General features: G+C 40.4%; 1 protein-coding gene across 1 annotated transcript in view; it reads left to right on the top strand.

Annotated features, from left to right (window-relative positions):
* The window catches only part of FREM1 (FRAS1 related extracellular matrix 1), a gene marked incomplete at its 5' end in the record, with an annotated part of 85,530 nt that overhangs the window by 56,188 nt on the left and 2,498 nt on the right, over positions 1–26,844 (top strand). The window contains 12 exons of the mRNA XM_081316259.1: positions 13–427; positions 823–1,024; positions 5,364–5,508; positions 10,409–10,538; positions 15,263–15,335; positions 18,236–18,385; positions 20,503–20,732; positions 22,345–22,392; positions 23,216–23,371; positions 24,186–24,314; positions 25,522–25,637; positions 25,839–25,924. Coding sequence (XP_081172385.1) covers positions 13–427; positions 823–1,024; positions 5,364–5,508; positions 10,409–10,538; positions 15,263–15,335; positions 18,236–18,385; positions 20,503–20,732; positions 22,345–22,392; positions 23,216–23,371; positions 24,186–24,314; positions 25,522–25,637; positions 25,839–25,924 — 1,880 coding nt within the window. The remainder of the gene's footprint in view (positions 1–12; positions 428–822; positions 1,025–5,363; positions 5,509–10,408; positions 10,539–15,262; positions 15,336–18,235; positions 18,386–20,502; positions 20,733–22,344; positions 22,393–23,215; positions 23,372–24,185; positions 24,315–25,521; positions 25,638–25,838; positions 25,925–26,844) is intronic.

Here is a 26,844-nt window from a genome sequence, read left to right as displayed (position 1 = left end):
TCTTTTTGCCAGATTCATCGTCAGCAATGGGTTAAGAACTAAACGTGGAGAATTTGAGGTCATCTTGGGGACAGTGGATCGAACTTTACCCAGCGTGGTCAAGAACAAGGGCCTGAGACTCTTTGAAGGCAGCATGGCAGTTCTTTCTCCAGATATTCTCCAACTTTCAGACCCAGATACACCACCACAAAATCTTTCTTTTCTCCTAACACAGTTCCCACAATACGGTCAAATCTATAACAGGGAAACTGGATTATGGCAACAAAACTTCAGCCAACAAGATGTGGACAATCTGAATGTAGCCTATAGACATGGAGGAGGTGGTTCGCAGGTGGACAGGTTTTCATTTATGGCAACAGATGGAATAAATCAAGGATTTCTTGTAAATAACAAGCTGCAAGTAGACCCCCTGCCATTTATTATTCAGGCAAGTTCTACATAAACGTCTACATTCATGTATACAGACTTAATTCAATATACAGGAAGTGTGCAAACATAAGATTTTTGCATCTATTTATTTAATAATGCTACAATGCAGCCCGTAGCAGTGAAGAGATACTAAAACTGAATATGCTTATGTTTAAAATAGAACAAGATTCATTTCAGTATGTTTTTTTCTCCAGTGCATTCAGACATTTTCAGAACCTTCAAATATAATTTAGATTACATGTGCTTGATTCCCTGTATAATATTAAGACTAGGTTCACAGCATGGATGTTGATTTTGATTATGCAAGTGTTCAGTTTCACAAAGTAGTATTTACACATTACTTTTATTACAATCTAACCTTTGAACAGTAATAGAAATTATTTTTTCCTACAGGTGGATAGCCCAGCAAACGTAGCACCAGAAGTTGTTCATCTTCGTCCAGCTTCAGATGTGGAACTTTTGCAGAATGGCAGCTATGGAATTTACATTACAATGCGGTCCTTGAGAGCAGCAGATTGTGATACTGAAGATGATCGAATTGTTTTTAAAATTTTACGAGGAACTCAGTATGGTTACTTGCAAAATATAACAACAGGTATTGTGTCCTAATAACCTATCTTATATCATCTCTCTTGTGGGTATTACAGCTTATGTTTTGTAAGGATGTAAGGTTTTTTAAAAATATTTTTTATTCCACATTTTTTATACTGTATAAATAACTCAAGGTGGCCAACGCACGCAGTGCTCCTTTCTCCTCTTATTGTATTGTCCCCACAGCAACAATCCTGTGAGGTACGTAAGTAGGGCTGCGAGAGAGTGACTGGCTCAGCTATCTTTCATGCCTAAGATGGGACCAGAAATCACACTGTCCTGGTTTCTAGTGTAGTACCTAATCCTCTGGACCAAACTGACTCTCTTATTCCTTCCCAGAATGTTAATATTATTTCCCTTCCCAGAAGGATAGTCTTACTGTGACTAATTAAAAACCATTTCACCATTCTTCCAGTTCTTTTTACATAACTGATGTATTGTGAGGAGAAGAAGAATGATAGAAGAAGCCTGTGAAAAATTAGAATTTGAGGATCGCTTCTGGTTGCCAATAACATTCTTTTTTTTATTGAAATGTTTTACAGTAGATTTTAACATAAATTGCCCCCGCCTCCCCATAAAACCCACCCTTCCCTCCCTTTCCCCCCCAACTTCCCCCCTCCCCATAAAACCCACCCTTCCCTCCCCCTCTACCCCCCCCCCACTTCCCAGAGCTGAATACAGGGTATTGCATCTAACAAGCTTGAGCTAGAATATGCTATCTATAAATACACTTTAAATCCTATCGCACTTTAACTCCCGTTAAGCATAACTAAACAATAATACATCTTATTAAATTCTAATACTCATTCATATGCTAAATAAAACTTTTTAGTCCCATATTTATTCAGAGTGTAATCAATCCATCTTCTCCATTCCGAAATGTATCTTTGCTGCAATTAACCTTTCAAATATACTGAAATTTTTTCCATTTCTACTAAGTTCGAAACTTTTAAAGTCCACTCTTCTATAATAGGCAGATCCTCCTTCTTCCAATATTACGATACCCAAAGTCTTGCTGCCGCTATTAAATTCAACATACGGTAAATTTAATTTCTATAACAATACAGTCTGTAATAATGTCCAACAAAAATAACTGCAAAGAAAGCCTTATCTTTTTCTTAAATATCTTCTATGTAATCCACCAAATTTTAATCCAAAAATCCCTTTGCTTTTATAGGAATATATATTCCAATTAAAAGTATATTCTTCCCTTCTATTAAGCTTTGTCGCCATCTTTTGCAGCTTGAAGCTTTCGGAACATATCTTGCAGATCCATAAACACCTGCCTCTTTGGTCTCACTCCTCCCACTGGTTTGGTATTAGTAGATTCTTGAGCTGTGATTTTAGAATACTGTTTCTGTTGTTCCTGTTGTCGTTCCTTTCGTCTGGTTGCAGCCCATGTCATTATTTGATCCTTTGGCTCTTCTAATAGTAAATTGTAAATCTCTTTTGTACCAGCTTCAAATGTTTTTAAAAGAGTCTTTTACAGCTTTTAAAAGTTCATTCCGGCGCCATCTTCCTCCCCTTTCTTTTAAATTAAGCTTTGGAGAAGAGAAAAAAAAATAACTCCCCAGAGTTAAAGATCTTGTACTTGCAAATTCAGAATTCTCCTGCTCAGCTCTGCCTGCGTCCGAGTAATCCAAAGTTCAATATTGAATGCAGGGATGGTTGCAGTGTCCTGCTCTGTTTTAAAACCTTAAAACAGAGGAGTCCCCGAGTCCGGAGCTGAATTCAGGCTCCGAGGGAGCTCTCTCCCTTCGCTCCCCAGATCTGGGCATCTAGGGGAGCTCTACCTCTACCTGAATGATCACCCCTCCTCTTCTCCCGAAGGGGGGGGTTCCCAAACCGTGAAACAGCTGATTGTCGCTGTTTCCGGGTGGCAAGGCTCCGTCGATGGCGGTCATTTTTGACTGTCAGCCCCGTTGTTCTGTTCAAATCGCCAATAACATTCTTTGAATGAGTAGCAATATCACCACAAAAGCCAAGTCTGGGCGTGCTCATTGTAGATTCATTACGGAATATGAAAGAAATAGACATCTTTGTCAGTAAAATATAGTTAAGATTCTACAGAAACATATAGCTCCAAGTTGTGTATGTAGATTTTTTAAAATAATTGGTGGGGGTTTTTCCCCCTATGGTTCTGTGCTATTTTGCAAATTAACAATATGTCTTATAAATTAGAGCTATTTTTTAAAATCCCATTTATATCCCGCCCTTCTCCGAAGACTCAGGGCAGCTTACAATCTAAAGCACAAATCAATGTGCTTAGCAATAGCCTTCATTCTATGTATATGCCTACTTATTAGGGCTTTCTGGGGGCCCCAAGCGGCATTATTACAAAGTCAGCTTATTGCCCCCAACAATCTGGGTCCTCATTTTACCTACCTCGGAAGGATGGAAGGCTGAGTCAACCTTGAGCCTACATACTTGCTTTTCCCCATTAACTCTCCTGGCCCCTTTGTCTGTTCCATATTTGTTGTTCATGTTTACTGGAAAGAATCTCCTTCAACAGCAGCGTTGGTAGCACTAGCAATGGGATAGGTAGAAATAGAGTAGAAGCAAAGAGGCAAATCTGGAAAGGCAGGACAGATTTGATCATAACAGTTCCCACTTCTGCCAGGATTCCTGCCTGTCTGGGCTCTGTACAAAGTGGCTTTGGGAAAACCTTGGTCAATTCCTAGGAAAGTATTTTGAGAGGTCTTGCAAGAGTCCATCTACAGGTAGTCCTCAGTTAAAGACCGTTCATTCGGCAACAATTCAATGTTATGACAATGCCAAACATTGTCCTGGTCCTCAAACATCTGCCCATCCCAGCACCCCTGCCATTACATGATCATGATCCGACGGTTGGCAACCAGATTGCACTTCGATGGTGGCAGTATCCCATGATCATGTGATTGCCATTTGTAACTTTCTCTGCCAGCCTCTCACAAGCAAAGTTAATGGAGAAGCTGGCAGAGAAGGCTGCACGTCGCTCTTGTAAGTTGCCCCTGTTCCCATCGTTTGTGCACCCTCCCACCTCCAGCAGCGGCCACCCAGTCTAGCTCTGCTTGTCCTGGGCTGCAGCAGCCTTTTACACACCCTCCCACCCCTGGCACCTGCCACTCTAGCTCTGGCAGTGATCTTGCTAGCCTGAGACAGCTGTTTTCATGCTCTCCTGCCCTTTGGAGCACCTTCTGCTGGGTTATGGCAACAGCTTGCATGCCCTCTGATCCTCTGGAGCACTGACCCTGCATCTGACATACTTGCAGCTCACCACAGCAGCCACTTACCTGCCCACCAGCCTGCTTGCAAGTTGCCTGGGACTTGCAACTTCCTCCTGGCTTCCCTGTTGAGGTCCATGCTTAACGACCCAGCATTGTCACTTAATGACAACCAGCAGGGACTGCTGGGGCTGTTGATAATAAGCAATGTAGTCACATGATATTATGCTTTACGACTGAATGGCTTAGCAATGGAAATTCCAGTTACGATCATTAACTGAGGACTACCCGTATTTCCAATGTTATTAAATATCTATATGAATTTGCTGGAATGGATCGGTCATAAATTTGAATTACTTACCACAAAGTTTGTGATGGCTGTACAGGATTAAATGTGCTACCATTGCATGCATGTGTGTGTGTGTGTGTGTGTGTGTGTATACTGTATGCATATATGTGTGTGTGTGTGTGTGTGTATACTGTATATATATATATATATATATATATATATATATATATATATATATATATATATATATATATATATATATAGACAGACAGAGACAGAGAGAGACAGAGAGAGAGAGACAGAGACAGAGAGAGAGAGAGAGGGAGAGAGGGAAAGAGGGAGGGAGGGAGAGAGAGAATGAATGAATCAGGTTCTTGGTGTTTGAGGACAAAACATCCAGGCTAACTCCTTCCAGTTTGAAAGAAGTAATTGAAAAATTGATCAAACCCTTTAAGCCATTCTTTTCTGCTACTGACAGTAAATTAACAACATCACATCACCCCCATCCTAGTGAATTGTATTTCTTTCCTGATACATTGGCAGCCACGCCACATTTTTCAGTGATTTTTTAATTACCTGACCAAGTAACAATTGTCATCTCTAACAACTGACTGCACCAGGGTTGTTCAAACTGTGTTCTGAGGAAGCCTACAGTATGTTCCATAAGTGAATTTTCTATCAGCACACTTTAGTCTTTTGATCATGGTTTCTGGGATTTGTTTAGATTTTTGTCTTTTAACTAGCAATTTCCACGGCTTGAAATTATTTGAAACCGCCTGGTCTAGACAAGCATGGACACAACTCTTTTTAAAGAATATTTTGATTTTTCTGTATCTTCTTTATTTTACCAGGAGAAATTATTCAAGAACAATTCAGCCAGAAAGATTTAAATAGCAAAATAATATTTTATGTCATTGATCCTTACTGGGAGGAAAATTCAGATGATCTGGAATTTCAGGTTGCGGATCCTGAAGGACATTCTTCTCTCCCCCAGATGTAAGCTAAGATTTCCTTTCTCTTAAACATTTGCATCATTCCCAATAATTGCTGCTTGCTTCCTTAAGTCAGATCCCGTAGAATCAGCTTTGAAACTGAACTAATGGAATTGGCGGGCCTTATAGGTTTATACCGCAAAATCCACCACTAAAGCAGTGTTGTTGTTGTTTTAAAATATCTGTTGTTGTTTCATTGAAAGAAAACTTTTAGTCCAGGAGATTGCTGCCGTGTTGACTCTTAAATGATAGTAATACTTCAAATCCATTTAGATTTCACAGTGCACCCATATGCTTTGCCTGGGTTTACCCACCGCATTAAGGCATAATGTTGTTAACTTGGTTTGGCTTAATGCAATATGAACCTAGCTGCTGGGTTTATGGCTTAATGTGATATATGAACTTAGTCATTATCCTTAGGCATAAAGGTAGATGAAGCTAAGAAATTGCCCTGTTCAAGACCTCCTGGCAGAGGTGAAATTCAGGCTGAGAAGTTCCTATTGCACAGATAAGGGTGCATCTGCCCTGCTAGATGGCCCCTAATCATGAGTACAGATCACCAATAGCTTCTGGATTGGCAGGAATGAATATTGCTTTCTATTCACTTCCTGCCTACTGTGAATGAGACCTCCACCTCTACTTTCATGGTCTGAGTTGAAAGCAGAGTTTTCCAACTTAATGCCAGTCAAGTATTGTTCTTCAATTTTGCTCCTGTGTTTAATAATAATAATAATAATAATAATAATAATAATAATAATAATAATAATAATAATAATAATAATAATAATAATAATAAGAAGAAGAAGAAGAAGAAGAAGAAGAAGAAGAAGAAGAAGAAGAAGAAGAAGAAGTTGTTGGAAGGGACCTTGGAGGTCATCTAGTCCAACCCCCTGCTCACGCAGGAAACCCTATACCATTTCAGACAAATGGCTGTCCAGTCTCCTCTTAAAAACTTCCAGTGTTGGAGCATTCACCGCTTCTGGAGGCAGGTTGTTCCACTGGTTAATTGTTCTAACTGTCAGGAAGTTTCTCCTTAGTTCTAGGTTGCTTCTCTCCTTGACTAGTTTCCATCTGTTGCTTCTTGTCCTGCCTTCAGGCGCTTGGGAGAATAGCTTGACTCCCTCTTCTTTGGGGCAGCCCCTGAGACATTGAAACACTGCTATCATGTCACCCCTCGCCCTTCTCTTCATTAAACTACACATACCCAATTCCAGCAACCGTTCCCTATATGTTTTAGCCTCCAGTCCCCCAATCATCTTTGTTGCCCTTCTCTGTTCTCTTTCTAAAGTCTATAGACAACCCTCTGTACCCTTTTTGCTATAGACAACCCTCTGCAGTTTGATTGGCTACTGCACAGAGACAGGAATGCCCTTGACCCTTATTTTTCCAGCTTTTCTTCAGGAAATTCTGCTGCAGCTTCTGTTGCAAGTTCTTCTGAGTGGCATAGGGTCTCTTCCTTCTTCAATACGTAGGGTTGAAAGCGTATGGGGGGGTGGGGGAGGAGTGTCTATATCTCCCCAATCTTAGGACCTCTGAGGACAATTCATCTCCTGATCTCAAGGCAATCTATCTCTTTCTCTTATAAATATGCACTGAATTGGGGGAAAGTACCCACGTTTTTTTCCATTACGTTTTCTTAGTGAAGGATTGACAAGCACTATGCCAGGGGTAAGCAACCTTGGCTCTTTTATGACTCATGGACTTCAACTCCCAGAATTCCTGAGTCAGCTGACTCAGGAATTCTGGGAGTTGAAGTCCATGAGTCATAAAAGAGCCGAGGTTGCCTACCCCTGCACTATGCTCATTGTGACGCAGGGCAGCACAACTTTAAGGATGACACTACAACACTGATAAACAGCGTTTCTACTTGTGAGGGGAACTTTTCCTGTAAATCACTCCTCTAAGGAAACTTCCACTTGGAAATGGGGAAAACTGCCTTTTGGTGTACTTTCTGACAGCTAGAGGTCACTATAGTTCTGGGATTTTAACATGTCGCAAATCTATGCAACAATCCTTAGTAGGATTTTTCAAAATGACAAGACTGTAATTATATTTTGAAGGCTTCCCCCAAACCTGACCTTTTTCTCAACAGTGTTTCAATAACAGCTGTCAGCACATGCTCTGTCTTTTAACTAGCACTGAAATCTGCCCACTGCACAAAATGATGTCTCTGAAGGTAGAAACAGTATTTTTTTTGGAAATGTACCACCAGTGTCATTTACCGGTACCCCAGTTGCATTCTTCTATTCACATCAGCTGTGATGGACAATAAGTAGCCCCCTAATGTTGTTTAAATCAATAGCTCACTTCATCAAAGGCACAGAGTGACTGAACAGATGTAGCTCAGTTTTAGCCGCTCCATGCATTTGATAAAGCAGGCAGTACTATTTCACAAAGCCCATACTTTTCAATAAAAAGTAACAGACTCTTTTTAAAATCCTGCCTAGTGTGACTGGCTTTTTTTCCATTCTTCTTCTTCTTCTTTTTTTGCTTGTTAAAGTTTAAAATAGTATGGGAAAAGCTCTGTAGGGTGTTGCTTTTAATATACCGGGTAATTGGATCAGATTCCCTGGAGGGACCAAATAGGTGACTTTAACTGAAACCTCTCTGCTGTCTATTTCTTTGCTATTTTGGTTTTGAGTGTAAAAAAAGAACACCGTGGAATGGTAACAGTTGCTTCAGTGCCATTATACCTCTTTTCCAGCATTAATTATATTTATTTTTAAATAGAAGGTACTGTGGTACTTTCCCACTGAATTTCCGAAATCATCCAATATGCTAGATGTAGAATGGACAAGTGGTTCAAGTTGCAGCCATAATATGAGTGTAAAAATGACCTAGAACAGGGGTTGGCAACCTGAAAAAGCAAAACAGCCACTGGGAACCGGTTCCATCACACATTAAAAAAAGTGGGAGCCGCGCACATGCATCCATGCACGTGCATGCACATAAAACAAAATGTTTTGCGCATGCACAAAACATTGTTTTTTGCGCATGCGCGCACGTGCATACACGTCTCCGTGGTGACAGGCGCTGGGTTGCGGCGCCGCCTTCAGCCCGGGCGTCACCGGAGCCACCCCCGGGACCTCCAAACTGCTGCCCGACCTCCGCCCGAACACCAGCAGGTCTCGACACGGGTGTTCGGGCGGAGCTGCGCGTGCACCTCTCCAAACCTTTGGAGAGGTGCGCGCGCAGCTCCGCCCGAACAGCAGTTTGGAGACCTGCTGGTGCCGGTTTAAAAAGCTGCTGCGGGCCGCGGCAGCTTTCTAAACCGGCACCAGCAGGTCTCCAAACCGCACCTCCGCCCGAACACCAGCAAGTCTCCAAACGGGTGTTCGGGCGGAGGTGCGAGAGAGGTGCGCGCGCAGCTCTCCAAACCTTTGTAGTGGTGCGCGCGCACCTCCTCCCGTTCGGAGTTGTGCGTGCGCACCGGGCGACTGGGAGCCGCGGGTTGCCGACCCGTGACCTAGAACATCTCTCTCTCTCTCTCTCTCTCTCTCTCTCTCTCTCTCTCTCTCTCTCTCTCTCTCTCTCTCTCTCTCTCTCTCTTGTGTGTGTGTGTGTGTGTGTAGCATTCTTGTATTAGGACATGAAGTCCTTTTGGCTTTTCCTTGGCTGTTCTGCAGCCTGCTGAATACTTCATTAGAGAGAAGGCAACATCACTTTGGGAAGGGAGGCTGATGACACTGGGTCTTTGCCCAAGGGCTGATTGATGCTGCCATAAGGTCTACAGCATGTGGATTTCACTTTAATTATATTTAATGAGGGTACTTATATATGGCATGTATCTCCATCATCTGTATTCTGTCCTTAGTCAAAAAAGTAAAATCCAATAAAAATGAGACATTCATTTTTTGCTGTTTCCTTCTTACTATCATATTGTACAATAGATTAGACTTAAACCACAGTGACAGTTGTCCTGTGTACTTCATGACTCACAAGGATTTGGCCATATTGAGAGGAAGTGCAGACCATGAACATCTGTAGGACGTCAGGCTATGGAACACTTAAGCTACACATTCAGCTCTGCAAAAAGTAGTTAACTTGCCTTTTACTCAAAATGTCTAACAGGTTCCCCTTTGTCCTTGCAGAATTGTAGGCATTATGAAATGAAATTATAGATGGGAACAGAAGGAGAATTATTTTGTAACTTTAAAAAAGAAAAATGAAACTCACTGAGCATATCCTATTCCACTGCCCCTTTATATATTGTATCTCCATCTTACTGGATTTTTACCCCACCTTTATTACTTTATAAGTAACTCAAGGCAGTGAACATACATAATGCTCCTTCTTCCTACTTTTCGCCATGACAACAACCTTGCGTGGTGGGTTGGGCTAAAAGTGAGTGACTAGCCCAAAATCACCTAGCTGGCTTTCATGACTAAGGACTAGAACTCTAAGGACTAGAACTCACAGTCTCCTAGTTTCTAGACCAGCACCTTTAGCACTATACCAAACTGTCTTTTGATTTACTCGTACTGAACCTTTGCCTGTTTGTCATTTTCCATATCTGTCAAACTAACACCAGATTAGGGAATGCCGTCCAGCTTGTTCCTATGTCTTGCTATATAAACCTGCAAGCCAGAGATTAAAATCATTTCTATTTGCACGTGCATTACCCACTAATGCTAAAATCATAGAAATAGCTGTCATTAGTCCATGTAAAAGCATTTTTGTTTTCTACATGATGTGATCCAGGTATAAAACTACAGCTAAAAACACAAACAGTGTTTAATTTTGATCAATTCAACAGCTTACCTCTCTTAAGACCATTCTTCTCTTTAAAACAATGACACACAGCTAGAAAAAATAAATTTGCATCACAGAGACAAAAAGCAGGGGTTGGGGGGGGGCTTTTGTGAGATTTCCTTGTTATGTTTTCTTCCTCTCTTTTCCAATAGGTTGGAACTAAAATGGTGTAAAATTGCACTGATGCAGGATGTGTATGAAGTGTGCGAAAATGAGGAGATGCTGTCTTTAAAACTTACACGATCAGGATACAAAGGAGATTCTGCTTTTGTGGCAATGAAGGTAACTCATCACAAAGGATAATCATATTTAGGTTCAAAAGGACATGCAAATTAAGAATATGGCTGCTGGCTGGGATGTTCTGGTAGCTGCAGTCCACAAATCTTAAAGTTGTAAAGGTTGAACACTCCTGGTCTAAATATTTTCACAGGGGTGATTTTTTTCTCTCCAGAAAAAAGAGCTGGAAGCCTAACATATCCCATTTGCCTCAACCTATCCCCTATTTCTCTGGTTCTCAACCTGTGGTCTGAAGGTCCCTGGAGGGGGGCATGATGTCATCACAGAGGGTCTGTGAAGGCATGAGGAAATGTTATGATCTAAATCTTGAGTTAAATCTTGGAGGTCCATGCCCATGGACCATGGGCACAAAAGATATTGAAAGGGGGTCCACGGTGAACAAAAACTTGAGAACCACTGCCCTATTTTAACAAAGAAACGTAAAAGAAGACTGAAAAGTTCAACCGCCATCTTCCCCAATGACATCATCCCCATTCCTTTGGTGTCCCATTATAATTTTAAAAAATATGAAATAGACTCTGCCACTGCCCTCCTCCCCCATCTCTCCCCTTGCTGATTATTGTCACGTGTCCTATCTTAAACAGGACAAAGGCTGGTATTTGAAGACCTCATACATTTGAAGCGCTGTCCAAGCTAAGAGATTGCTTGCTTGCTTCTTTGTTTCTTTGTGTTCATTCATTCATTCATTCAATTTAATTGCTACTCATCCCACTATCAAGCGATTCTGGAGGCAGACTGCCATATCCACACTGTGTACTGTTCAGCTGCTCCTATCCTGAGCTCATGCCAATTGATGAAAGATAATTGAAAAACTTTTTATCCAGACCAAGATGAGGGCAAGCGCTTGCATGATATTCAGTGTAGGCTACAGGCTATTCCATCCTCTTGGCAAGATTGAAAGGAAAACTTTGCTTTCAGTAGGAATCAGCGCAGTATAAGTGATTTGCACATCTTCTTGCATCTCTTTCTTCAGCACAGGGGTATATACTGTTCTCTTCCAGCTTCTAAATTGTACAAATTTGTGTCCCATATTGATATGAGACTGCAAGCATTGTCACTGTACTGCACAAGCAGCTTTCAACAGTCACATGTGTATTTCACCTGCATTTGGTGCTTTTATGTTTGGTAGCTGATCTATTGCCTGTTATACCTTATTCTCTTATTCTACTTAATCAGTGGAGTGACTTGCCTCCAGAGGTTGTGAGTGCTCCAGCACTGGAGGTTTTAAAGAAGAGATTGGACAACTATTTGTCTGAAATGGTATAGGGTTTCCTGCCTGGGTAAGGGGTTGGACTAGAAGATCTCCAAGGTCCCTTCCAGCTCTATTATTCTGTTACAATTCTAATGGAGTTGATTCCACTAGAACAGGGGTCTTCAAACTTGGCCCTTTTATGACTTATGGACTTCAACTCCTAGAATTCCTCAGCCGGGCAAGCTGGCTGAGGAATTCTGGGAGTTGAAGTCCACAAATCATAAAAGGGCCAAGTTTGAAGACCCCTGCACTAGAAAGTAATTGAACAGAATTCTCTCTTTTGAAACTTTCTATCATTATGTTATTCTACTTGAGAAAAGTTATAGTATTTGTTTTCTTCTTTCTTAAGAATATTTATTTATTTTATTATGTTTTACTGTACTCTTGAGTATACTTAGGCTATTAAGATTTCTCTGATCCTCTTAAAAGTGTCTGTCCTTTGCTTGTTGCTTTCTTCTATTAACATTCTTAATATTTCATCATCCTTTGCTGCTTAGTGTTGGAAGTCTAAATTCAGGCATCGTGTCTTTCTGGTTACCTTCATTCTTCATTTGCATCTGAAAACTACTTGAATATTTTCCTCATTGGATTTTTTTTTCTACTTTAGTTTTCCCTTAGCAACTCTGCTTCTTTCACCTAGGTTAACTATCCTGACTTTATTCCTTATATGGATTTTTATTTTCTGACTGTAAATCTTTTTGATCACATCTATTTCTTTTTTTTATTTTTTATTTATTTTTACCAGACTATTTAATAGCAGTAATGTATAATCTGATGCACGTGAAAATATCCTGGCTAGTTGGATTATGCATCTCCATTTGTTTCCTATTATATAATTGATTTGATTCTGATGTTTGCAATAATGAAAGAATTCTATTTGCAAAATTACACGATTCCAGGTTCTTTAGTTTACCAACTTTTACATTCAAGCTATTGGTTATTAGTGCTATATCCTTTTTCCTATTTTGCTTCTAGCATCTATTGAATTTGCCACAGAATTTCTCAATACCTTTTTCCGTTGCATTGGAATAGCTACATTTATTGGTATAACATAGATGCTCATGAAAATCCACTCCTTCTATTACACATTACCATGACTGGATTACAGCCAAGCAGGTACCTAGCAATGCCCTTTTGTAGTATCAATATCACTATCACATGTACAAGGTAAGATCTGGTTTAAAGTGCTCATTCTGAAGCTGTGCACTAATTCCTAAGACATCCAATATATATCACATTTCAGATGCATGTTGATGATTTTAATACTGCTACCATCAGTGGCCAGATTTCCCTGTGGCTTTTGTGTGTTCATTTCATCTCCTCCTTTAACCTAAGACTCTCATCTTCAGTCATACCCATACAGTTCAGGTCTATTTTTGCATAATGCAGAAGTGCTTGGCCATTGCCTTCATCTGCATTTAAGTTTCATGTTCTTTGTTTCAGGAAGTTTGGTGCCCCACATCTGCCTTTATCCCCTTGTGTATTACTCTTAGATTCTCTTTTAACATTGGAAAGAGTGACCCTACCACAACCTACTACTTCCCTACCACAACCTACTGCTTCCACTTGCATTTGTTTTAGGATCATCTGGTGTGCTCCACCACACCAAATTGGTTATTTCTCAGGAAAGTAGAGTCTAGTAACCAAATTCCATACAAATCCTACATCTTTTTGTATGTGCATCAACATCATCACATGCATGTAGACAATTGCCCTTTGGATTTTTTTGAATTCCACTGCACACAGCACTGTTCTCAGTCTCTTATATTTATATACTGGAATCCCTGGTGTGTTAACATAACTGTTAACGTGCAACAAATATTGCGCTATGCAGATTTCGGCCCAGAGCAAATATCTTCAAGGGCAGAAATTAGGCGGAAGGTTTTTTGACACAAATTTTTATGAGAAAAGGTCTAGTTCATGCTATTAAATGGAATAACCTCATTTTATACACAGTATAACTGTATTTTGTAGTCGGCTTTAATAATATCTCTATGATATGAATCATCCATCCATGCATATTTTCTTGTACAAAGCTGTAACAGCACAATCGCTGTGGGAATTGATAATATTTACCAAAGCTGTCTTTTTTTAAAAAAATCATGCACTTAAAGCAAAGGCTTCATTAAGTAAAATGCATTTTTCTCTCTCTGAATAAATTTAAATACACTAAGGATAGTTCTTTACAAATAGAATTCTCAATATTTGAATTCCCATTTGTTTATTTGTTTGTTTATTTTGGCTCTATTCTTTCATTTGACTGCAGTTCATTTGACTCTCTGTAGTGAATGAATGAACCTTTATTGTCAAAGTACAACCATGTATACATTGTGTTTGGCGGAGCCTCCCTTCATGCCCCCCACTACCACAATTCACAGTGGCAACAAACCCACCATCTTATTACACCATGTGAGCTAATTGCACACAACATACTGGCCTCACTAGTCAGTCATACATAAAGTTATTTCCCGTTCAAGAGCCTGACAGGCCATGGATAGAAGCTGTTCTTCAGCCTGTTGGTACGGTTGGCTATACTCCTGTATCTCCTACCCGATGGTAGGAGAGTAAAGAGGTACCGACCAGGGTGTGAGTCGTCCCTGAGAATTTTCCTCTCTCTTCCAAGGCAGTGAGCCCTGGCGATGTCATCCAGTGGTGTCAGGGGACAGCCCAGGATGTTTTGTCCTGTGCTCACCACCCTCTGTAATATTTTCCTATCGGTGGCTGTCAGGCCAGCATACCAAACCGCAATACAGTGCAAGAGGACGCTCTCTATAGTAGACCGGTAAAAGAAGGTCATTAGCCGTTGTTCTACCCTGAGGAAGTGGAGTCTCTGTTGGGCCTTTCTGGGCCCCTGGGTTGTATTGACTTTCCAGGTAAGATCTTCACAGAGGTAGACGCCCAGGAATTTAAAGGAGGAAACTGTCTCCACACAGCTCCCCCCCGATGTAAAGTGAGGCAGGTTCCTCTCTTTTCCTCTGGAAGTCTAGCACCATCTCCTTCGTCTTGCCAATGTTCAGGTGCAAGTTGTTCTCTAAACACCATAGGGATAGTTTTTGTACCTCCCCCCTGTACTCTGTTTCACCTCCACCTGTAATAAGGCCCACTACGGTGGTATCATCTGCGAACTTAATGATCGCAGTGGATGGGTCTGACGATACACAATCGTATGTGTACAGTGAGTACACATAGGTGCTAAGCACGCAGCCCTGTGGCGAGCCCACGCAAAGCTTCAGGTGTGAAAGATAACTCTTCCTTTTTCTTTCACTTGTGTCCCTATTCAAGGATTTAAACTAGAAATATCATGCTCAGACCTTGTGTACTAGCTTGGTTGCTTGCTGAGGGCTAGCTACACGTTCAGGCACAGAAGCTGATAATTAGTTAAACCCTAATGGCAGATATCTTGGAATGGCTATCCGACTTAGAGCTTCTATTTTACAGCTGTGTTTTTCTGTCTTAGGTTAATGAACTGACTGCTTTATCAGGAAAGGATTTCATCCTGCCTCCTTCCAGACTTACTCAGTTTGATCCAGGTGAGATTTCATCACTGATTAAGGTGGTAGCCTAAAACCAAAGGCTGTAAATCAGGGGTCTTCAAACTTGGCCCTTTTATGACTTGTGGATTTTAAGCCAGAATTATTTTTGTTAGGCATAATTGTAGGAAATTATGAGAAAGAGTGTATATATTTAATTTTACATGTATTAACTGCAGCGAGAATTGTATTTGCTCAACATTGGAAAAATGAAAATTTACCAACGGAAAAAGAGTTAATTAAAAAATTTTTAGATGGTGCAGAAATGGATAGATTGACACTGAAAATGAAAGAGAAAGAAGATTCAGTATACTTTAGAACAGGGGTGTCAAACTCAATTTCATTGAGGGCCGCATCAGCATTGTGGTTGCCCTCAAGGGGCCGGGTGGGTGTGGCCAGGGTGGGTGTGGCCTACTGGGTGGGCGTAGCTAGAGTGCATATGGCCTACTTGGTGGGCATGGCCAGCTCTACATCGTTCGCATCAAGGGTGCCTATGGGGGCCTGGGCAGGTGTGGGACAGATCTGAGGGTCTCTGGCAGAAGGAGGGTCTCTGGGCCAGGGCCAAGGCAGTGGGGGCCGTTCCCTCACTGTTTCCAGGATGGCTTCGCGGGCCACATGAAACCACTTCGCGGGCCGGATCCGGCCCCCGAGCCTTGTGTTTGACATGTCTGCTTTAGAACATGGGGCACCTTTTATCAATGGCTAGAAAAACAAGGTAGAGAGAAAGGAATTTAACATATATTAGTAAGTTAAATGTTGGAACACAGACAATATGTGGTTGATAAAATATTAAGCATTTGTGATTATAAAAAAAATACCGGTAATAAAAAAGATTCAGATATTTGGACTATGACTACACAACAATTTAGCTCGCTTCTGTTTTAGAATCCAAGGATCAGGACATAGCCTTTCAAAGACCCACAGTAATGAGTCCAGCATATTTTAAGGAACATTTGCTCCCATATGAACTTATTTAATGTTTTGGATCTTCTTTAGAACTTTATTTGGCATTCACTAATATCTGAGTGAGGCAAGTGGTAACTGCCCATCTCTGAGACGCTGATTGTTATCATTTCAGTGCTAGATAAAACCTTTCTATTTGTCCTGCCTTGTTGCTTTTGCAAACATTGTAGCTGTGCACTTGTCCAAGCAACTTTTATCACGTTACTGATGTATTAGTGCATCTCTTTCTTCATTTTAATATTCCAGGGTTTTTTAAATGACTGTTGCTATTAGCAATAGCACTTAGACCTATATACCACTTTATAGTGCTTTACTAAGCAGTTTGCAGAATCAGCATATTGCCTTCAACAATCTAGGTCATTATTTTACTGACCTTGGAAGGATGGAAGGCTTAATCAACCTTGAGCTGGTGAGAATCAAACTCCTGGCAGTGAGCAGAGTCAACCTGCAATACTGCATTCTAACCATTGTGCCACCACGGCTCTATTTTTATTACTTTAATTTTTAAGAAGTATTTATAAATAAAATAAAATAAATATCATTTAGGTTCATTTAAAAATATCTCATCCTGACCATAGAACCGAAACCCCAAATAAAAGGAACTGATGTGAAAAGAAATATAGGCACACTTCTTTGCTTTCTTTTGCCTGTGTGCAAAAATGGTTACAGAGTCGCTGAAAAACCACTTCTCTCATGACTGCTCTATTAGAGATAAGTGTTGGACTCTGTCAAGTCAACTCTGTGACAAGGAAATTGTCATTCTAGGACGCTCTTTTCTGGAGGGCTGCTACTGGCATGCGGGCTTTCCATACAAAAGGGGCATTTTGATTCAATAATGGCAGCCTTGGGAAAACTGCAGCTCAAGTACTTACATCCCAATAGAAGAAGGAGATCTTAAAGATCTTAAGAAGGAAGCATTGTTCTTGCTCCTTAGGCCAAAACTGTTGCCACCACCATCAATCCTAAGAAGCACAGATGTGGAAAAGAATCATTTAGGCCATCCAGCCCGACCACTTAAGCACTGCAAGAGCTCAACGCCCTCGACAAATGTTTGAACAAATCCAGTCCGTGAGAATCCAAACTTTTTATAGTACCTTGATTCGCTATTAAGCTGTTCTTACTCTTAGGAAGTTATTTTAAAAGGCATCGGCCAGAATTGGCCTTCCATATTCTTATCCTATCCTGTTGGCAGAACCACTGTTCTTTTCCTAGATGAGAATATGCCCATGTATTTTGAGTGTTTGCATGAAACCAAACTCAGTAGCAATTAAGAGATTGCAATACCTATTACTTCTTTTCAAGATTTCTTAGACTTTCTGACCCACTCTTAGGTAGAAATAGCAACTCTTTGTATGTTTTAGTTTTTCTCAGACATTCTTTTGAGGGTGTATGTGTATGTGTGTGTGTGTGTATGCGTTGTATGGGATACTTATTGCTACTTACAGCCGAACAGATTACTTGGACTTTGCAATCAAGATACTGGCTTTGGTTCAAGGTGTTGACAGACATACCTGGAACTTGGAACAGAGCTCCCTGTGATGGGTGATTGAAAATGACAATATTTCAAAACACGACTTGGTTCCTGGCAATTAAGATTTCAAAATGAAGATTTCTTTTAATTTCTTTTTTTAAAAAATTACATGAAGAGCCAATCCTCCCCTCCTGAACTGCATGCTATTATCCCCCATCCATTTACCCTGTAGGAAACCAATCTTTGTTACTATTTGAATGGAATCATCGGCACTTAGGAACAAATTTGATCTCTAGTTAGTGTTATTTCGGAAAGCCCCAGGAGTCCAATCAATGGGCAGAAGCACAATAGAATTATACAAGCCAGTCTGTTATAGCTGTAGACATGTTAATTAATATATTTCTTCAGACACCTAGGCTGATTGAAAAAGCAATTAAAGTGTAATTAAAATGTTTACTTCTGGTAGGAATGTCAACCAAGACGTGGCATATAGCAATTACCTATGATGGATTAGAGGAAGAGGATGAAGTCTTTGAAGTGGCTCTGATCTCCCCGGTGAATGCTGTTCTTGGCACTCGGACAAAAGCTGTAGTGAAAATTTTGGACTCAGAAGGAGGTATTTGCTTTTGATCTTCCTAATGAAATCTGGGACAATCTTGGCTGAGTAGTTGCTTATTTTTCAACACACAAATGTTGCTGCTAGCACCTTTGGATCAAAATGCTCTATTATTATTTTTTTTCCCCTTAAAAGAAAGACAATAGCTTTGAGAGTTACAGACCCCTTCTGTCCTGCTGAGGGAGCACAGCATGGAGGAATCAACAAACAACCACAAGAGCAGACACCGCTATCATCCACCAAAAGATCTGGAATCTGACTGATAAACAGACGAAGTTGTGGCTTACGGCTCCTTTTGCGGGACTTGCAATACCCTTTCCTCTCTTTTCCCTGTTAATCATAGGGCAGTTATGGGGTAATTCCGAGGACGCAGTTTTGGAAGGAAATGGCTAAATACCATTAAATAAATTGATGGGTTGATTGATTGATCAGTCATATTTGGAACCACCCGTTATATAAACCACCCAACCATGTAAATTTTAAAAGGGGCAAGCAATTTTAAAAAGTAATTAAAAGGCAAGGAAGACCCTTCAGGGGGTTAACCAGCCCCATGGCTGCGTGTTCCTCTTGGTGTCTCAGGACCATTTTTTCACACCTTTCTGGAAGTCCAGGAGAGTTAGGGTCTGCCTCACTTCAGAGGGGGGAGAGTGTTTCACAGGGCAGAAGCAACGGCAGAGCAGGCTATCTTCCTCCACCCCACCATTCAGAATTCTTTGGCTGATGGGGGTGGGGTGGGCTCCACAACATTCCTTCTCTGCCTGACTGGGTAGGACAGGCTGATGCCATGGGAGAAAGATGGTTCTGCAGATAACCTGCCATGTAGGGCTTTAAAGGTTTAACCAATATCTTGAATTGGACCCAGAAGCAGACTGGCACCCAATGGAGCCACACAATAGAGGTGCCACACGCACCATTCTTTGGGCACCCAAAATTGCTCCCCTTTGGACTATTGCAATTGGGTCTACATGGGGCTACTTTTGAAAAGTGTCCAGGAGCTTCAGCTGGTACAAATTGCTGCATTTTTGTACCAACTAAAGCTTCTGGATACATTTCAAAGGTAGCCCCATGCAGAGCACGTTGCAGTAGTTCAAACAGGAGATGAGTGGAGCACAAATGACTGAGTGGAGAACTTGCCTCCCCAGGAAAGGGTGCCACTGGCTCAGAATATCATTTGAGCAAAGGTCCTGGCAACCAAGTTTTAAACAATGTTGAGTTTAGATGTATTGCTGCATCACAGTATATCTGGATATCATACATCCACTGAGATTAATTTTTGAACCACTCTGCATGGCTGCATAGCTAGAGAAGCATGCCTACCCTTCTGTCTTCAAAAGCATTAATAAGCACTATTAAAAAAGAGCAAATGCAGTATTTAAAACTTAATACAGATAGGTTCTCCCAATTCAAATAAATATATATTGTCTGCATAGAGGTGCGTTTAGAAATGATAAACATTTCAGCACAGTGGGGGAGCCGGTAACATTTAGTTGGGTATCCTGATATGGGTGCCTGTTTTTCCCAACCTTTTCTTTCCTTTTATCTTCACTTCTCAATATAGTTTAACTAGTTCTAATTTTGTACACTGCCTCAGGCTGTTTATGGCTTGAAAGCAATCTAAAATATTTAGACAAATAAAATCAAGACATAGTCCAGCCATGATTTGGCAAGCCAGTGTGAACAAGCACAGCTGACATCAAGAGTCAGACTTTCAAACTTGTGAAATTCTGTGACTCAAACAGATGGGAAGAGTAGAATTGAGACTCCAGGAGGAAAGGCAAGATTAAAAAAAGAAATTAAAAAGAGGTACAGTATTTGTGTGATTATACTGTTGCCAAAGTAGGATAAGTTTTAATGTGGAGTTTATGTGCACAAGCAGTTTTATCACTTTTTTCATTTTGAGAAATTGTATTTTCATCTCTCACATCGAACTTCTAAAATTGTTTTTCAGTTTTCAAATTAAGTAGAGAAATAAGGATTATTTAAAAGAACTAAGTGAATATCAAATGAACTATCATCCCATTTTTAATGACAAGCTGTTTCATCATCCATATCAATGTGACCAACGCTCTGCTTTTATTTTAAAAAATAAAGACTAACCATCTGCCATCTTGTTTTAGGCCAGTGCAATTCATTCCGTTCCACAAGCCAAAATCTTCAGAGCTTAGGGATGAAAGAAAGACTGTTTCCAGGTTCCCCTTCATCTACCAGGCACGGCACTGTTACTTTGGAAGGAATCCCGCTGCCCTCTTCCAAAGCGACGATAGCACAGAGACAGGACAAGCCGCCCAAATTCAGCTCAGTGAATCTTACGAGGAGCCGGCTACGGGTCATCGGAAATGGCAAAATAGTAAGTGTGGCCTCATGAACAGAGGGAAAAGAAGCATTGATCCAAAGGTACATGCATGTTTTCATGAAGATCTCAGCTGACTTAATAAAAATGAGACTGACTGCTGATCAGGCTGAAAAAAGGCCCTTAAGATACGATGTAAGGTTAAAGTTACAGTTATTGTGGACTCAGCCGTCAGGACTTTGAATCTGGTTCATAAGTACTCCTTTTTGGGTCAGTTGTGACTTCAAATGCTTGCCAAGTGTCCAGTGGTAAGTCAAGGACTATCTCTATTGTCACTAGTGTGCAGGACCAGCTATAGACATTTTGATGCCCTAAGCAAGTCATATCCTGGCATCTCCTAGGGTTTAGCTCATTGCCTGATTTTGCCCTCTTGTTTCTTTTCTTTTTCTTTTCTTTGACTTAGGAGCCTTACAATTAAGATTTTCCAGTCCCATTTTGTTTCTCAGATATTTTTACTCTATTTACAAGTATTTTCACTTACATCACCACCCATTTTTGTCATATGACAGCACTTCTGCAAAATTATATGTAACCCTTGAGTGAGTGCTGTTTCTGCTTTTTTCCTTTTTTATTGTATTTTTTCAGACCACAATTTGGGCACACCCTAAAATTTTGGCACACTCTTCGGTCACTGACTATTTAGTCTAAAGCCAGCTCTGCTGTACGTACTTCCTTAAAATGCTCTATTAGTCAAACAGATCTCACTGTTTTTTTGAAGCGTGACAAAATCTGAAATAATTTAATCAGAAATGATAATGCACATTTTAGAGAAGGATTCCCCTGCCATGGCAGCTTAAATTCCCCATCTTCATTATGTGTGTCTTGTTTTTTTCTATAGAGTCAAGAGAGAAATATTCTCCCTAGGGGTCAAAAATTCAGAGAATGATAATGCTCAGATAAACTAAAGAAATCTTTTTTAAAAAATGTTCCATTCTGTTCGGATTGCAAAATATGTTCCCTTTTATATATTGGTGTATTATGGCAAGAAAACATTCTTCAGATATAGGTTATAAAGCTGATTTGTTTGCTTTTCATTGCTTCCTTTGGAATGGAAAATAGCTCCAACAATTGTAGAATGGAAAGCCAAGAGTACAAAAGAGATAAATTAGAATCAGGGAAAGAAAGTTAGGTAAAATTGACTAATTTGTTTATAATAAAAGACTCTAACTTTTCTGAGTGGATTTTGTATTTGTAATTCAAAAGATCTCTCCCTTTCCCCCAATTATTCAGATGATAGGTATAGACTAAAGATTTTCCTTATGTTCTAACTATGGTCAATACCACTAATTACCTTGGGAAAATATACAAATTACATTCTGCTTCTGCTATTCAACTATAAATAATAATAATAATAATAATAATAATAATAATAATAATAATAATAATAATAATAATAATAATAATAATAATAATAATAATAATAATAAAAGTTAGAAGGGACCTTGGAGGTCATCTAGTCCAACCCCCTGCTTAGGCAGGAAACCCTATACCATTTCAGACAAATGGCTGTCAAGTCTCTTCTTAAAAACTTCCAGTGTTGGAGCATTCACAGCTTCTGGAGGCAGGTTGTTCCACTGGTTAATTGTTCTAACTGTCCCTTTTCTTTCAGATTCATCCCTCTTTTATCTTTCGAAATGACACAGATGAGTTTTTTAAAGTAAGAGCATTATTGAGTAATAAGTTCCTTATTTGTAGTATTTATTTATAGCGGTGTTAGATAGAATACTTGATGAATTCAGAATACACATCATTTTCTATGATGTAAAAAGTGTTTAGTACAGATTTAATTCCATTTATTTTCAGGTTAGTTGGGTTAGAATTGGTGATGGCGACTGTTTAAACTGCGTTAGTCAATGTTAGGTGTGAAATAGGGTGGAGTTGAACATGTAGGCCAGGGGTCTTCAAACGTGGCCCTTTTATGATGTGTGGACTTCAACTCCCAGAATTCCTCAGCCAGCGTGCCTGGCTGATGAATTCTGGGAGTTGAAGTCCACACATCATAAAAGGGCCAAGTTTGAAGACCCCTGATGTAGGCTGAATCTTAAAGAGGAAAAGTAAACAGAACTAAGTAAACAGAACTGCTGTTTTAGTGCAAAATATGTTTGTGAGTGATGACTGCAAGAATGCTTTCCGTGCTCATTTTTCCATTTACCCTCATACATATAAACCTAACTCCCCAATAGGTTTCTCTAGCCAGAATATATTATTGGAAACAAATCATGTAAAAATAGAGAAAAAGAGACTCTGAGAATAGGAGGATCTATCAATTCACTTTGCATGCTTTGTTTGTTCTCAAAAATTACTGCCCATTTTATATAGGATTGGAGCAGCTCTACTTTAAATATTATTCCCACACATATTGGGTCCTCTATGTCTTTGACATTTGTATATCAAAACCATCTCTCTCTTTTTTTAGTTCTGTGAATTAAATGCCTTTGGAATTAACTGATGTGAGACTCTCTTTCCTATCTCTTAAAAAGTATCATGGGATGACAGGGCTGAAAATAGATGAAGGCAATTCATTGCCTAGAAAAACCAAAATGGGAACTGTATCTTTAAGAAGCCAAAGAGAGCCAAGAAAAAATGTACCTTCCTCCAAGAAAATGGAAGTTCTGCAAGCAGACTCCAGTATTCTGGTATGTTCCTGTTGAATTTGCACTTCCAGTGGGGAAGATGTCACCGTCCAGAATTAAAGATCCTGGCACCTTTAGATTAGACCAGGGGTCTCCAAACTTGACTGCTTTAAGACTTGTGGACTTCAACTCCCAGAATTCCTCAGCCAGCATGGCTGGCTGAGGAATTCTGGGAATTGAACTCCACAAGTCTTAAAGCAGCCAAGTTTGAAGACCCCTGGATTAGACTATCCAATGGTGAGGGATGGTGATAGAGGCAGAGGAAGGTAGGGTTCCATCTCTAGCTTAAAAGTTTGATTTCAGGTGAATTTTGAAACATTTTTAAAACCAGAAGTTTGAGCTTTTCAGATTTATTGGGTGTTTATTATTATTAGTTACTTTATGACAACAATAAAAAAGTAAAGTTACAGGAAATATTTGTGATGGAATGTAGTAGGCAAGTGGACCCCAGGAGGGAGGGAGTGTATTCCTAAGAGTAAGAGGCAACTCAGCCCAGATCTTAGGTGTGAAAGAAAGAGGGCGAAGACAGCTCTTCCCTAATAATTCCCAGAGTATATGGTATATGCAAATAGTAGAGTACTCAGTCTGGCAAGATTCTGTCTACAGATGTGAAAGCAATAAAGAACTCAGAGAAATCACCATGTGCTGTTCTTGGTTGGGGGGGGGGCAACAATAATGTGCACTTAATTCTGAAAGAGGTTTTAAAATGATGGATTTCTTCAATGACGTCACTGATTTAACATCTATTAACAAATATACATAGGCAAGAAGCAATAAACAATATAGAATGCTAATATTTCAAGTGTTTTATTTTCAGGATGACAGCCTTTCATTTCCTAATAGATGCACACCAAATTTGAAGGGTCTCTTGTCTTTTGAAGAAAACATACAGAAGATGTTTCTGTGCAATGGTACTGCCTGGACATTGTGGAACTACTCAAACAAGGCAGGGATCTCTTTTTCCTGCGTGTGTATGGTTTTGGTTTGTTTGTTTTTAATTCACCACTGGCAAAAAAAATTGGTTTATAGCTGATAAGGAATACAGAAAAGGGCAGAAAGGAATCGTGGTTGTACTCAGGGTGCTTAACTTTTGAGAAATGTAAATACCAGTGAAGCCAAACGGTATTGTAACAATTTTGATCCCCACATCTGACTCTGAAGGGAGAAAAATGTAAACACACTCATTATCGGCATGCTTGAGAATACTGCAACTTATGAAAATGTACAGTTTGTGGATCGAAGGTCATCCGTTGATACAACAAAAGTTATAACTCCAGGAAGATACATGTCATGAGGGAGCAGTTGTGGCACGCTATAAGGAGGATTTATTTATTTATTTATGGGATTTGTATGCCACCCTATCTCCCAAAGGACTCAGGGTGGCTAACAACAATAAAAATACAAAATACAAACATTAAAAGGTATTAAATCAAATTATCCCATAAATAGTCCAATTAAAAACACAATAAAACAAAATTAAGAAAACCTCCCTTTCATCAGTCCAGGTCGGCCTGTTGAAAAAGCCATGTTTTAAGGTCACGACGAAAGGAACGGAGATCCGGGGCCATCCAGAGCTCCAAGGGGAGTTGATTCCAAAGGGCAGGTGCCCCCACAGAGAAGGCCCTCCCCCTGGGTGTCGCCAGTCGACATTGGCCGATGGCACCCTGAGGAGGCCCTCCCTGTGTGAGCGCACAGGGCGATGGGCAGTCGTTCCTGGCAGCAGACGGTCCTGCAAATGGTCTAGCAAGTAAGGTTATTGTGATAAGATATTAAATGTACATTACGAGAACAAGCAAAGGCAGAAATAGTCGGGTATCTTCAGTGACATAGTTATGAGCAGGTAGAAGGCATACACTGTAATAAAAAAATCCTTCCCCACATGGTACAGCAAGGAAAATAAAAATTGAGCTTTTGAGGGGTAGTGTACAGTATTCACTTATTACTGCCAAACAATAGGCAGTATTTGTGTTTCGTTTATATCCTGATGTCATCAGAAATGCAATAATAGCCAAATTCATAATTTTGAACAGAAATGACCCAATTTACCAATGTTCTTAACTTTCCCAAGCCCAATTCTGAAAGGAGTCAAACACTTCCTTCAAGGTGGACAATTTAGCAAGTAATTCTGAACTAAAAAAAATGCTTTATTCCAGGATATTAAAATGAAAACTTGTCAGTCAGGATGGACCTATCATGATGGAAGATGCTATATCCTAATCACTGACCCAAAAGCCACATGGGCAATTGCTGCCCAAACTTGCAAGAGAAGGTAAGAATAGCCTCATTTGTACATTGTTTTATTTATTTGACATTTATCCCACCTTTATTATTTTATTAGTAACTCAAGGCGGTGAACATACATAATACTCCTTCCTCCTCCTATTTTCCACACAACAACAAACTGTGAGGTGGGTTGGGCTGAGAGAGGTACTGTATCTCCCCTGAGTCTAAAAAAATGTCTTATTTCTAGGTACCATGGCCATTTAATTAGTGTGGCTTCCAAATCACACATGAACTGGCTCTGGAACTTCAGTGGAAAAAGACCTTTTTGGATAGGTATGTATTCTTACAACTGTCCGAAATTTCTCTATGAAAGATGCAGAATTCTACAATACAAGGAATCCACCATAGATAGTCCTTCCCTTACAACCATTCATTTAGTGACCCTCACAAAGTTACAAATCCTTGCACTTTACGACCATTGCAGCATTTCCCACGATTATCTGATCAACTCCCTTGCTTAGCCACAGAAATTTTGGGGTCAGTTGCTGTCATACGTTGAGGACTACCTGTAAGCATCCCTAACAGATGGCCATTTAGCGTCTAGCAAAGGAGAATGGACTACCTCCCTAGGCAATCTGTCCCATTGTGGGATAGCTCTTACCATTAGGGTTTTTTCATGAAGTTCAAGGAAAATCCACTTCCCAGTCACTTAAATCCATTGTTTCTCTGTATCAAATCTGAACAATTTTGCCCATCTTCTAAACCAGAGGTCACCAACCTTTCTCAGTTGGCGGACTGGAGGGAAAGGGAGGGGGAAGCATTTTACACACATGCGTGTGGGCGCGGGACCGTGAACACACGCATGATACAAACGGGGCGGGGCTAGCGCCCACATAATACTTGCTATAACCCTGCCCTGTTCTTGTGTGGTGCAGCGCCCTGTTTCCACCCCTGGTGGCATCCCATTTTTGCATGGCGGCATCCTGTTTTCACGCCCCAAGGCACAGCAGCAGCCCATTTTGTGCCCCACAGCTGTGGCGCTAGTGGGGGGGATGTCCATGCACATGTCCATGCACTGGCTAGCCTGTCCCATGACCCGGTGGCCAGCAGGCTGTGGCCCACTACTGGGCCACAGCCCACAGGTTGGGGACCCATTCTCTCTCTGTAACCTTTCTTCAACCTACAGATATCCAATACACTAACCATTATTGGTATGTTTTTCCTTTCACGACTCTTAGCATCTTGGTTGTTTT

This window comes from Vipera berus, assembly GCF_964194415.1.
Source record: "Vipera berus genome assembly, chromosome: 2".
Taxonomy (NCBI): Eukaryota; Metazoa; Chordata; class Lepidosauria; order Squamata; family Viperidae; genus Vipera; species Vipera berus.
This window is presented reverse-complemented; position numbering and strand designations above follow the sequence as displayed.